Source organism: Crocuta crocuta, unplaced genomic scaffold, assembly GCF_008692635.1.
Source record: "Crocuta crocuta isolate KB4526 unplaced genomic scaffold, BGI_CrCroc_1.0 scaffold9, whole genome shotgun sequence".
Classification (NCBI taxonomy): Eukaryota; Metazoa; Chordata; class Mammalia; order Carnivora; family Hyaenidae; genus Crocuta; species Crocuta crocuta.
Window position 1 is genome coordinate 6,998,158 of NW_027551567.1, and position 14,861 is coordinate 7,013,018.

The 14,861-nt window shown below is 33.4% G+C and overlaps 1 protein-coding gene across 4 annotated transcripts in view; it reads right to left on the reverse strand.

Annotated features, from left to right (window-relative positions):
• DOP1A (DOP1 leucine zipper like protein A) overlaps positions 1-14,861 on the reverse strand; it is a 101,059-nt gene that overhangs the window by 47,265 nt on the left and 38,933 nt on the right. For 3 of the 4 annotated variants that reach the window (XM_077750319.1, XM_077750318.1, XM_077750322.1), the window contains exons 5-11: positions 12,282-12,475; positions 8,563-8,657; positions 5,151-5,250; positions 4,313-4,422; positions 3,328-3,436; positions 1,838-1,958; positions 153-272 (exon numbers count right to left, since the gene is read on the reverse strand). In XM_077750319.1, the coding sequence (XP_077606445.1) occupies positions 153-272; positions 1,838-1,958; positions 3,328-3,436; positions 4,313-4,422; positions 5,151-5,250; positions 8,563-8,657; positions 12,282-12,475 (849 nt within the window). Of the gene's footprint in view, positions 1-152; positions 273-1,837; positions 1,959-3,327; positions 3,437-4,312; positions 4,423-5,150; positions 5,251-8,562; positions 8,658-12,281; positions 12,476-13,531; positions 13,550-14,861 lie in introns of those variants that run through there. The other variant, XM_077750321.1, reaches the window with a different exon arrangement.

Genomic DNA, 14,861 nt, shown 5'->3' on the forward strand with positions numbered 1-14,861 from the left:
CATAACATAGCCAGTTTATGGCTACTAAATAATTAATAGTTGTCAGGAGTAGTAGAATATATAAAAGAACATTCTTTTCATTAGACTCAGGAACTTTAAAAGTTTGGTTTTGGATTCTATTAAAATAGAATGAATGAAACAGTTTAACATACCTACAACATTCTTCAAACCAACGTGCAACGTAATCCCACATATAATAAGGCTCAAAGGAATTAAAGAGAAGGTTGGCAGTTTTAATCAGCTCTGCTGTTTTCTTATTTTCCCTTAATTTACTAAAAAAGGAAAAAGAAACCAAAACAAGAAATATTAACATGTATTTTTTCAAAATTATATTTAAGTGCAATGTTACTTACATATTCCTAGGTAGTTGCTAGAAAACTTGCTAGTGAGAAAACTGCAACAAATAATTTTTATCTACTGCCACTCTATTACTTTATGTGTAGTTATTTTCCAAGTTAAGGTTATCATAACTCAAATGTATGATCAAGATCAGAAATCAGCCTTCTATCAGAAAAAACAGCTCTGCTTCCAGCAAAAGAACACCAAGTTATTTTTGAATTTTGAATGCCTGTTAATATGGCATTACATTCTTTTGTTTCCCTGGCACATGTAAAGCAAGTAGTAATTTAATTTTGACAGTCTTGACTTTGAAAGAATTTTGTCTGCTTTCCTATGCTGTTCAGAATTTGCTTAAGAAAGGTTGAGTTTATTTTGGTGACGTTCAACCAAATTATTACTGTTAGCTAAAAAACAACAAAAGAATACAGTAAATTGCCATTATTACTAAAATGCCAACAGGAATAATAACTTATTTCTAGTGGAAGCCTTCTGGCCTATTAACTATCCATCTACCTGCTATTTCCTGCCATCCCTCCTAACAATTAAAACAGTGTTTTTATATATAGTATGGTACTATCAATACAGCTAGCATGTTATAGCACAAATAACTAACTGAATACTTGATGGGGCAATATATATTGTCAGACAGAGTACAGAATGAAATCGAGTACCAGGATAGTCAATATTAACTTCTCAAATAAAGATTTCACAGATATTTATCAGAAATCAAAAACTTTCTTAAAATGTTTAAACATACAAACTGTGTTTTAAGAAAGCCCAGGTTATCTCCAAAGCTTCACCAAGGAGACACAAACGGAACGCAAATTACGTAAAAGAAACTGTAGTCTTGTGACTTTGTCATAATGTTAGATGAAGACTGGAAAACAGGTAGGCTGCTAAAAGTAGAGAATGAAAAAGTAAGACCTTGTCAACATGAATGAATCTACCACTGACTTAGAAAAAAGTATATGCTAATATTACAGGACTTGTCCCCGGAATAAAAAACAAAAAAGATATATTTATATATAAACCTGAAAGAAGAAATAACTTGAAAAAAAATTGTTTAAGGAGCACTTGGTGCCCTTTGATCCATTTAACTCTAGTTCATGTCTTTTTCTGAACTATGATTTGGACTCCTGAGTGTGCTGAGTAACCAAGAGGCACAACCCCATGCAAACAACCAGGCCAAGTCGCAGGAAGGTACAACTTCTGTTATTAACTGACATGTGGCAATTAATCTCTTGTGAATTTGAACAGTGTGAATAAATTCCCTGAAATCTGTATCTTCACATTAACTTGTTAATATCAACCCTAGTGCTGGTTCTACTATACAGTCAGGCTGTAAATGTGTATTTTAAAAAATCAGTGCAGTTAGTAATGAAAGTTCATGTTACCAAAATACGGTAATATTTTAAATCAGATTTACTCAATCAGAACACAAATTTCATATGATGAATGAGGATATCTTTATATCATGCTTAATTTTTTGGTAATCCACCTGCTTAACTGAGCATGATCCTTGCTGAAGGGTGGTTCCATTTGAAGATCCAATTCTGCTTTGCATTGGGAATATAATGTTCTAAATACTTCAATTAGGACATCTTCCAGAATTACAGGTCCTAAAATTAATATACATATGAAAGACAACAATTAGAACTGACAAATCATGATTATTTACAAATTGGCCTGATCAAATATTCTTTAAAACAGTATTTGAAAAAATATTTTTTTCTGGATGCTAAACTAAACTTCAGATTTTGATCTGAATAAATGGTTATTTAACTATAGGTTCACATAATAAAAATTACAGAGCAAAGAAAGTGTGCTTTGGCAGTTAATAGCAATAACCTTGGAAAAGTTATTCAACTTTTGAGTTTTACTTTCCTCATCTAGAATGAGGATAATAATCCCAGACTTACAGGGCTGTTACAAGGGTTAAGAAAATACATTTATAAGGTGGGTAGAATAGTTCCCAGAATATAATGAATATTCAATAAATACTACTTATATTACTATTGTGTTTATTGTTAAATGATACGAAAATGCACACAGCCAAACTTTGCTACAAGATATACCAACGTCCTTAAGAAAATTTCAAAGAGCTTCATCTATTATCACATAATATCTAAAATACATTCTCAAAACCATAGATACAATTCATTTTTATATTTAAAATTTTTCATTTTTATTTTAAGAGTTGGTGAGAAGACATGTATATTAGCTAAAACATCTGCATGTAATGAAATTACATATTTTATTATTTCATTTTATTTTTTCTAATATTTTTTTGTTTCTTCCTTTTAACTTTTTAAAAATGTTTTATTTTTCATATCTGAGGAAGAGAGAGACAAAGAGTGAGCAGGGGAAGGGCAGAAAGACAAAGACAGAATGTGAAGCAGACTCCAGGCTCTGAGCTGTCAGCACAAAGCCTGACACGGAGCTCTAACTCATGAGCCATGACCTGAGCCGAAGTTGGATGCTTAACCGACTGAACCACGCAGGCGCCCTTACTTTTGTTTTTTCTTAATTTCTGTACCATAACTAACTTCCCAATAAATCTACTATATAAGAAATATACAATGAAAAAAGGGAAAACACAAAGGGGATGTAGGCAATCAAGCGGAGGGATAGAACCCAAATCTTTTTGCTCAAGTCCTTGAGTTTTGTGAACTTTAAGACAGTCATGACAGATCACAAATGTTTCAGTAACTTAATCAGGATTAAGAAGAACTTAGATAATATCTTTAAAATGATTTCTCTACAACATATATAGTACAGGGTAAAATATGAGAATATATGGGTTGGATGTATACATCTCTATCTTAACGTTCTAGAGTAAATTTTAGGTAAGAAACTGTTGAGAACCTGTATTTGAAGGCCACCTCAAAATAAAGCAATTTTTCTACATAATGACTTTGTCTTATTTTTATTATGAAACAGTACAAAACAACCACATGTGATCCTATGTCCTCAGACAGTATACATTACCTAGCTCAGGTTTGTCAAGTAAACTGATTAAAATACGAAAAGGTTTTAGATCCTGCATTAAAGTGCTTTCTTCTCCAAATCCATTCACTTGTAAGATGCCCACCATTGCCTTTAAAAAAGAAAATGTACATTAGTCATTTAAATAAACAGATTCAATGACTTTTCTTAAGAAAAAAATTTAAATATGACCATATGGGATGGAGATTTACATCTATTGCTTTTCTGAAGCTTTCACTGAAGTTAGCTTAGTTCCTCTGCTAAGGGGAAAAAAGGTTATATTTATCCATCTTGAGAGAAGAGTGCATACATTTGCTCTAGAAAAAAAGTAGAAATGTTAAAGAAAATCTAAAAAAATAAATCATGGTTATTTGAATTTTTCCCTAAAAGATAAAAGTGTTTCTATTTACCATCATCACCAATGCTTCAAACTATGGCAGAGTATCATGACAGAATCTACTATACAATTGTGTTCCCACTGGGAACTCAAAACTATATTCTTATAATTTCACTCATTTAAAAATGCTTCAGATACCAACAAACCTGTTTTGAGTTATCTTGAATATAAAATAAAAATAATATAAAAGTATGGCTTATTTTAAGTCTTCCATTACAATAGCAGTTTTACCACATTTAGATTCCTCTTGCAACTAAATTTTCCCAAGGCTTCAGAGGATATAACAGAGGTCCTGGCCCATTTTTGGAAGAGTTCCAATTCACAGGGCAGAAAGGTGAGAAGCTGTAACTATATATTAATAAGTCATGAGAACAAATTAAGAAATCTCTGGACTTATGCAGAAGTGAGTCTATCATAAGATTACTTACTCATTGTATTGTAATCATTTGCTTGTTATAGTGATTCTTAGGAAGTTTGTGAGTCTTGTCTTTACCCTTCACTGATGAATTAATTCAATTAAGGCAGGACCTTGTCTTACACTTGTTTACTGATCAGGGAGTAACCAAAAAATAAAACAAAAGCATTCATTACCTGGACCAACAATTCTTTTGAAAAAGTAGTAAAATAGTAAGTGGCATGTTCTTCTGGATTACTGTGTCTTGTGCTTCTGGGTCCTATGATAGCACCGTTGTTATCAAAACCTCCATGGAAACAAATGGCAAAATAAATTATAATGGGATTCTCAAAACTGTTGTTCACTAAATACCAAAACACCAAATATCTCAAAAACAGCACCAAACACTTACCAATTAGTAGCCCAATCAATGTCAGCAAGAGAGATCATTTTAGATAGTTTAATAAAGGGAAACCAATTTAATACATAAGTGAGTATCATAGTTTTCTTCCAGCATTATCCAGTATTTTTTTTTTCAATCTTACAAAGAGTGAAATAACTGAAGATTCAGAAAATCCAAGATAAGTTATATTTTATCTTTCCACTCTGAGCAGTAAGGAGTTGTGAACAGGCCAAACACTCACACAAAGTATGGAAAAACAAAGAACTTACTTCGTGAGTGCGAGACTGGTAAGGTACCATGTGTGGGGCAGCAGTAATAGTTCTGATTCCTTTGACGACTTCAAAGTTTTGGAAATTATGTTATTATTTTGATTATTTATTTATTTATCCTTCCTTCTTTACATACTCACAGTATAACAGCCTCAATTTATAAGAGGGAAAAAATCTTGTCAAAGGAAACAGAACTTACAGGTTAAAATATTAAGAAGATTTTGAAACTTCCTCATAGAATACACAATTAATAAGATTTACATTTTATTGTCCATTTAAGCAAACTATTAGTTTCTTCATTTAGGACACACACATAACTTGATAATACTTATGTATGGCAAATTTCCCACATCAAACACCTACCAAGAAGCCATGCATAAAGTCTTCGGTTCAGGGACATATCCCTCCTCAATACTACGTGAAGGGCTGCTGACAAGATCCTGATCATATCTGGCCGAGTGGCCTGAAAAAGTCAAAGATATGGTTGTACCTCATCACATAGAAAAAACACATTCCTTTCTTCCTCTTTAAAAAAAAAAAAAAAAAAAAACCCACCTTGCAATACGCTTAGAACTTTAGGGCTTATGAGGTAGTTTCGTAGAAGACTCATCTGACTTTTCAAACACAAATGATTACTCCCATTTTATAGATTAAGACACAAGAAGAAAAGGTAACACAGCTGTTTAATTGCATAGCTGAAACTATACCTCAATTATTTTAACCTCCAGGTTAAAGTTCTTTATCCTATCCAGTATTAACAAGATCTGATACAAAACAAAAATGGAGCAAGATGGAACAGATTCAAGAAATTCATGTCTTTAGTTTTTCACATTCATAACTGAATGTGGTGTCAACTGATGGTAATTACTTTAGATGTTCCTGATCTTCATCAATTCTAAGTCTTTCACTTCCTGATCTTTTAAACACTTTTATCTTGTAGAATTTCAAACATATAGAAAAATATAAAAAATTTAATGAATACTTTTCGTCCCCATATCCAGGTTTAACAAATCTTAATATTTTTCATTTTACTCCAATCTTCTAAAGAGAAAATTTTTTACCTTGCATCCTTCCTAATAGCCTTAGATATTAAAAAAATGATAAAGAAGGCCTGGCTTTTGCTAAAATAGGTGAAGTTAAAAGATGAAAGGAAGGCAGCTAATTAAATTGCTATTAATTTAAGACTTTTTCTAGATATTCACTTCAGAAGAGAATCTTGGAACCTGAGGATTAGAAGGTAATGTGGAAATCAATTAGTCTAACAATCACTCTAGAATAAAAAAGGCCTAAGTACTTTGCCAAATTCAAATGTTTGGGTATTATCTCACTTAGATAGAGAACTGAGTTTTATTTTATTACTATTTTTTTAATGTTTTATTATCCATATTTGAGAGGAAAACAGAGCATGAGCAGGGGCGGGAGGGAGAGAGGGAGAGAGAGAGAGAGAAAGAGCACGAGCGAGAGAGAGAGAGCGAGCCAGTCAGCCAGCCCAATGCTGGGCTTGAACCCACGAACCATGAGGTCATGACCTGAGCCAAAGTCAGATGCATAACTGACTGAGCTACCCAGGTGTCCTGAGAACGGACTTTAAAAAAAACATATTATTTTTTAGAATTGACTTCTTTATCACAGACTTCTCAACTTCTTACCATACCATGCTTCTTGACAATATTAAGCAGTTTATTTGTTTTAAAGGAATCTTAGAGAAATAACTGAGATGTTACAGAACACAAATCATCAATAGCCAAAAAATTATGGTCACTCATCTGAAAACAGAGGTCTTTATTAATCTAAGCAATTCTCAAAGTGTGGTCCCTGAACTCCTACGGATCTCTAAGACTCTTTCAGGGGGTCCACAAGGTAAAAACTATGTTCATGACAATTCCAAAATGTTATTTGCCTTTTTTGATGTGTTGGCATTTGCTCTGATCATGCAATACTGTGTAAAACTGCCAGGATCTTAGCACAAAAATAAACAGTACAGAAATGGCACCTACTGTACTTTTGGTCATGGTATTATTCTTTACTGCCATATACTTCCTGTAAAATTAATAACAAAGAAAAAAAAGCCAGTTTCACTTAAGTATGTTGTTGATGAAGCAGAAAAAGTTTGTTTTATTAAATATGATTCCCTGATCACAGGTCTTTTAATATTCTGTGTAATGAAATGGGGAGTATACACTATGATAGATGTCTTGAGGAAAAACACTTGTGTGACTGTTTGAATTGTGAGCTGTACTACCAGCTTTTTTTCCCACGAAATACCACTTATGCCAGAAAGAGGGACTGATGCAAACTATGATTACTCAGGCTTGAACACCTGGCACATATTTTCTCAAAAATAAAGTGAGAGTGTTACTCCAAGAAAAACAATTCATATTCATCATTACAAATAATAAATTTAGAACTTCCAAGAGGAAATTAGAATTTTTGTTTTTGTTTTAAGATTTTTTATTTTATTTTTTTAGAGAGAGGACAGGAGCAGAGAAGAAGCAGAGGGAGAGAGAGAATCTTAAGCAGGCTCCACTTCCAGGGCAGAACCCAACACAGGGCTTGATTTCACGACCATGACATCATGATCTGAGCTGAAATCAAGACTTGGATGCTTAACTGACTGAAGGACTAAAAATGTTGAATGCTTGGAAGGGAAGAAAGCAATGGGAAGGTTTAAGAGTAAAGGTCAATATATTTTTTCAATAAAAACTCAGATAATAGACATTTTAAGCTTTTGAGTCATATACATTATATTAGCATCTTCAAATCAAACTCATTATTACCTTGTGAGCTGTATGCCTACCCTTATACTGGTAAGCTTAAATTACACTGATGTCCAAACAGGTGTTTCTATGAAAAGCCAGAGGCAGGATAAAAGGCCTCTGGTTTAAGGATGGAAAATATAAAAATAGAAACCGGGGGTAGTCTGTGTCCCAATTAGGGGCAATATAGGCAATGAAGTGTAAAATTCTCTAATTATTAATAACTCAATTTCAAACTGAATAAAGTAATAAAGAAAAAGCTAAGCATGACAGATCATAGTGAAAATTCATCAGTTTATCTACTAACCACAGCTCTGACAAAACCCCCAAATAATAGTCTTTTCTGCTAATGACATTTTAGAAATAAAGTTTTCCAAGGTAGAAATTCTTTGTATCTTATTAGATTTGTTCTACCATTCTGAATGTTCACATATTGGTGTTCTATATAAAGTCTCATCAAATTTTAGAACTCAAAAGAATTTAGACTATTTCCTTTAAAAAATGAGAGCACTGATTAAGTTCTACCAGTGAAACACTTCACTCATGATTTGTTAACTGCTCTCGTTTGTAATAAAAGTACTAGAGAATGTCAGTGACTGAATATTTGGCTTTCAAACAGCCCAACACTGCTGAAGTTCTGAACACACATCACCAAGCTGGCAAACCAAGAAAAGGTAACATCAGGACAGAGAAAACAGCTAGTGAGTCTAGGTCTCAGAGACCTGCCTCACTCAGAGCTAGCAATAATTAGCTTTTGTTTTTCATAGATTACAGCATTTTTAAAAAGGTATGAAATAATCTATTTCAATTTCCATGTTCTTATCCAAATCAGTAAACTTTTTTTTTCCCAAAATTTCCAAAAATTCCACTCCTTAAAAAAGGAATTTGTTTTTTATGTATTGTACTTACAAATTTACAAAAGAATTCAACTTAAATTCTATTAAAAAAATAAGTATACATCAGGGATCTAGGATTTTCCAAAGAATTCCTTATGTTAATACCATTTTTAATGTTGTTACCTGACTCATGTGGAAGGGAAAACAGAAGAGTATGAGGTCCAGTGTGCTTCTCTGTACAAGTACACTTGAGTCCTGCACGGATGTACTTACGGCTTCTACCTGAAATAAAAGAGCCTTTAACATCTCTTGTCTGTTACACTGCGAAATATTTACTGTGGGAATGGAATGCTTTATATTTTCCAATAAATGTTTGCTTTTCAGTTTCTTATCACTAATTAAATGTATTTACATTATTTTGAATAGGTAAATATGATGGTTTTAAAAAAAATTAAGGCACACAAAAGAGTATATAGAAAAAAGTTCTCTCCCATAATTGTCTACCAATCAATTTCCTTTTTGCATGCAACTAGTATTACTGGTGAATATTTTCTGCAAATGTAAGTAAATAAAAACACACACGCATATATCCCAAACTTTGCCTTTTTCTTTTACCAATATATTTTGGAGATCTTTCCTTAACACTACATAAAGAGCTTCATACTTTTTCATGGCCAAGAGATACTCTATTTCATAGATGAATTCTAATTTTTTAATAGGCTCCTACTTATAGACATTTATAACATTGGTAAACATTTACTATTGTAAATAATGCTGCAGTATATACAGATGTACAACAAGTATGCCTGTAGGATAAGTCCCTTAAAGTAGAACCTCTGGGTCTTGGGGACATGCATTTGCAACATACATAGTGGAGTGCTTTCCACTAAGGTTATGTATATTTATATTCTCACCAGCTTTGTGTGACAATTTATGTTTTTCCATGTTTACTTATGTGTTTTTTAAAAAATTTTTGCCAATCTGATGTATGAGAATTGGTATCCTGGCAAAATTTTTATTTCTACTATAAGTAATGTTGAGCATCTTTTCATGTTTTTTTAATTTCTGTTAATTACCTGTTCAAATCCATTTTTCTACTTGATTGTTAATATATGCTTATTTACTTACAGCAGCTCCTTGAATAATAAGGAGGTTAGTCCTTTGTGATATGTTACATATAGCTTTCCAATTATGACATTTGTTTTTTAAAGAAATAAAAAAGTGACTTGTTTAAAATTTCATTAACTCATTAAAAGTAAATGTTAACGGTACATTTAAAAATCTGCAGAAAAATGGTATAGTCATTTTGGAAAATAATTTGGCAGTTTTTTATAAACTTAAACATACACCTAGAGGAAAACACAGGAGGAAATTTTGTGATCTTAGATTAGATACAATTTCTTGTATCAAACACTAAAAGTACAAATAACAAAAAAACAAACATAAACTGGACTTGATCAAAGTAACAATTTTTGTGTTTCCAAGGACAATATCAAGAAAATGAGAAGACAGGTCCACAAAATGAGAAAACATATTTATAAACCACATATACAAGGGTTGAATACCCAGAATATATCAAGAACTACAATTCAACAACAAAAAGGGAGATAACACAATTTAAGTAAGGGGCAAAGAGCTTGAAGAGACATTTCTCCAAAGAAGATATAAAAATGGCCAAAAACCAAAGGAAAATGTGTTCAATGTCATTAGACATTAGGGAAATGCAAATCAAAACCACAATGAAATATGGGGCGCCTGGGTGGCTTAGTCGGTTAAGCGTCCGACTTTCGCTTAGGTCATGATCTTGTGGTAGTGGGTTCGAGCCCCGCGTTGGGCTCTGTGCTGACTGCCAGCTCAGAGCCTGGAGCCTATTTCGGAGTCTGTGTCTCCCTCTCTCTCTGACCCTCCCCTCTTCACGCTATCTCTCTTTCTCTCTCTCTCCTAGAAATAAATAAAAATATTAAAAAAAAAACACAATGAAATAATATTTCATACCTGCTGAGGTGTCCTATATAAAAGGATAGACAATAACAAGGGTTGAATAGGATGTGAGAAATGGGACCTCTCATAAATCTCTGGTGGAAATTGGTACCGTCACTTTGGAAAAGTTAGCCAATTCCTCAAAAAGTTAAACACAGAGGTACCATATGATCCAGTAATTCTACTACTAAGTGAAATGAAAACCTATGCTGACACAAAAACATAGGTGTTCAGCATGTTCTGAACATTAATGTTCAGAGCATTACTAATAACAGCCAAAACAGAAGTAACTCAAATGTCCATTAGCTGATGGACAGTTAAATAAAATGTGATATTCTCCATACAAAGCAGTATTATTCGACTTATAAAAAGGAATGAAGTGCTGATATATGCTTCAACATAGACAAATATTACAAACATTATGGTATGTGAAAGAGGTCATTCATAAAAGGCTATATATTATTTATGTGCATTGTATGAAATGTCTAGAATAGGCAAATCTACAGAAACAGGAACATTAGTGGTTGCCAGCAGCAGGAGCAAGGGAAAAGTGTAGCAAGATTAATGACTATGGGGCTTCTTTCTGAGGCGATAAAAATGTTTTAAGAATTAGGTAAGTGATAATTGCATAACTTTGTGAATACACTAAAAACCACTGAATTGTAAAATTCAAACGGATACAATTTATGGAATGTGAATTATATCTCAATAAAGCTGTTATTTAAAAAAAGTTAATATACCTTTACGATATGAACTGGGAATCCTATTCCTAAATCTCTTCCCAAGAAACAAAAACATATGTCTCCACAAACAACTGTATACAACCGTTTACAGCAGCTTTATTCCTTACTGCCCAAACCATAAACAAACGTCAACTGGTGAATGAATAAACAAACTGTAGTACATTCATGCAACACAATACTACATGGCAGTATAAAGGAACAAGCAAACTACTGATACATACAAACACATGGATGAATTTCAAATGTTATACAAAGTGAAAGAAACCAGACTTCATGGCTGATACTGTATGATTCCATCTACATAACATCCTGGAAAAAGCACAGCTATAGGAACAGAAACCAGACCAGGCAAGGGCCTGAGAACATAGGGGAAGAGAAGTAACCACAAAAGGGCACAGAAGAACTTTTTGGAGTGATATAAATGTTCTTTGTCTTGATTATCGTATTGATGACTTGACTGGAGGTATTTGTCAAAATTCATACAACTGTACACACAAGATGTTATTTTGTGTATGTTTATTATAGTTTAATAAATGTAACTAAAAATCTGCATAAAAATCTCAGTCATTTCATAATCATATGGGAGAAAAGTATGGGATAGTTAATCACAAATTTTTTTTTTGAAACTTTTCAAAGTGCCTTTGAGGGTTTTTTTTTTTTACTCCTTGCTAGTTTTCAGAGAGCACTACGGTGATAAAAGGTTTCCTTCTGTTCTTAATCTAGAAATTAAAAAGTTTAAATAATCAATGTGATTATTTTGTACTATCTTTCACCATCTCCTTTGGTACTATATCTTCCTGCAGAAATCCCATACAGAATCTAAAATCCATCTTTCTTATGATGAAAGCTATGATTGAAGAGAAGGTCCTCTTGGGAATAATTAATGTGGCTAATACTAATAGTGGTCTGATCAGTTAACAAGATGGTAATAAAGGCTATTTATTTACCTGAATAACAGATGAAGATAATATATAACCTACAATTCCTTTTCTATGAAAATAAATTTTTGAAGCTTTTAAAAACAGTATTTAGTGACTAATCTGGTCTTTAAGTTTCCTTGATCAAAAGCATAAGCTCCATGAAAATAGGAACTTTGTTTGTGGCATGATTCTCAGTATCTGTCTGTAACAGTGTGTCTGGCTCTAGAGAAGTATGTTAAGTGAGCAACTACATATAGACCTACCATTAGCTCAATATCACTGCCAATTATATAAAGCTGATCTTCCATGGAAAGCTTCCTGTTCAAATGGGCAAGAACATAGGTGATTCCTGGTAAACGCACAGCAGGACTGGTGAGCAGACTCCCCCAGAGGGCACTGTAGAATGCGGACTGGTCCACTGCAGCAGCAACCTTCTCCAGCAAGGTGTTTGTTCTGAGGTACAAAACCAGATGTCTTAAGAAGAGAAGCAGTTAGGGGGCCCCTGGGTGGCTTAGTTGGTTAAGAATGGAACTACTGACTTTGGCTCAAGTCACAATCGCATGGTTTGTGAGATCAAGCCCCATGTCAGGCTCTTTGCTAACAGTGCACAGCTAACAGTGCACAGCTACTTGGGATTCTCTCTCTCCTTCTCTCTCTGCCCTTCCCCGACTTGTGTTCTCTCCCTCTCCCCCAGAAATAAATATTAAAAAAGAGAGAGAAGCATTTAGGTTCACATTGTTAAAAATACATTCTTCTTTTCCAGAATGTATGAAAGCATTCACAGTATAGTTTACAAGCTGTGCCCTGGAAACAAGTGTGATAGACTGGGAGAAGCACATACTGTAGAGGACTGGATTTAAGTACTGGCTCCTCCATTTACTAGCTGTAATTTGGAGAAATCACTTAATCTTTCTTCAGTTTCCTGATCTGTAAAATAAAGATAACAACAACAAAAACAACACTCTAAGTCCTATCTACCTCAGTGGGTTATTAAACATCATATACATTTAATTAATTTATTTTTATTTAACTTATTTTTAATTTTTAGTTTATTTTTAATTTCATTTTATTTATCTTATTTGAAAGAGAGAGAGAGAGAGAGAGAGAGAGAGAGAGAGAATCTTAAGCAGACTCCATGCTTAACACAGAGCCCAATGTGGGGCTCAATCCCATGTCCTTGGGTGGAATCATGACCTAAGCCGAAAACAAGAGTCAGATGCTCAGACCGAACCACCCAGGAATGCCAGAACACCATATACATTTTAGTTAACAATAATCATGTAGCAGAAAATATTTTCTCTTGAATTTCTATGAAATTCTTAAAGGACATTTCCAAATGTTTCCTTTTCTTCGAAATCATATTACATAATTCACAATAAGTTTGAGAGTGTCTTGGAGGTTTTAGCAGGGGAGTGCAGCTACTCCTATATCCTTGGCCAAAGAACAGTCCTCCCCTATGGGGGAAGGTCATCCCCTTCAACTAAGCACACAGCTTTGGGAGGGACGCACATGGAGTGGTGAGGGAGCCACTTGCTTAGGGAGCCAGGTCAGCCAAATCAACCCTGGAGATCAAATCAATGAGAGACAGATGTCACACCACAGATTGCTCTTACTTCTTGTAATTTACAAAACTTTAATGAATTAGACTTAAGACAAAATCAAAGATGTATTATTGCTTTTTTAAAGACTACATTCAAAAATTACTTTTTATTAGTTTCAAACACAGAATAATGTAATATATAAAAATTTATTACACTGTAGTACAGTCAGAATCAAAAGAATCTAATGATGCGTTCTACTGTTTACTTGCTCTGTGATGTAACCTAACACTGTACTCCCTTCTGGCCTTAATATTTATCTATGGATTAAAAGAACTCATTTATCAATCCCTTTATTAGAATATGTTTGGAAAAGCTAATAAAACATAATTCTGTGGTCTGAATGTCTCCTCAAAAGTCATATTAAAATCCTATCCTCCCAAAATGATGGCATCCTGAGAGGTAGAGGCTTTGCAAGGTGCTTAAGTCATAGGGTTCTTATGAAAGAAATCCCACAGAACTCCATAGCCGGTGAGGACACCAGCTACGAACCAGGGAAAGGGCACTCACCAGAACTTGACCATGCTGGTACTCAGGTAATGACTTCTAGCTTTTAGAACTATGACAAATAAATTTGTTGTTTATAAGCTACCCTATCTGTGGTATTTTGTTACAGCAGCTCAAACTAAGACACAAGATAAATCATAGAGATACCGAAGTCCTAAAAATCATTATCTATTATGTTAAATTTTTAATGGTAACTAGCAGTCTTAAGTGTTTCCCTTAGAATACAACAATATAAAATAAAACTGACTTATACACTAAATTAAATAATACGTATGCTTCTAAAATTACAAGCAAGTAAAAAAGTTAACAGAAGAGAATGATAAATTTTGAGGACCAAAATTGTATTTTCTCAAAGTAGCTCAGGGGGGTAATCCAGGATTTTCAGGATTAGATTCTTAGTATATTACAGAAATATATGAACCACAATAAAATAGAGTAACTGGTTAATGCACCAGAATAAATTAAATTTAAATCATTAAGTATACTCAAAAAATTAAGTTTGGCATTTTCTATTTTTGCCACCTCAACTCATAACTTTCATTTTGGTAGGAACATCAGCAACAAGCTATTAAAGATAGTCAATGCCATCATGCATTGTCTATAACTACAAACTTTCTAAGATATAATAGGCTCCAAGATACATTAATTGAGTTTCTTTGAAAACTTAAAATATCAAGAGCATCATGTCAATAGCCAGTGAAACAGCACTGCACTTGGTGTCAGGCTCTTTTCCA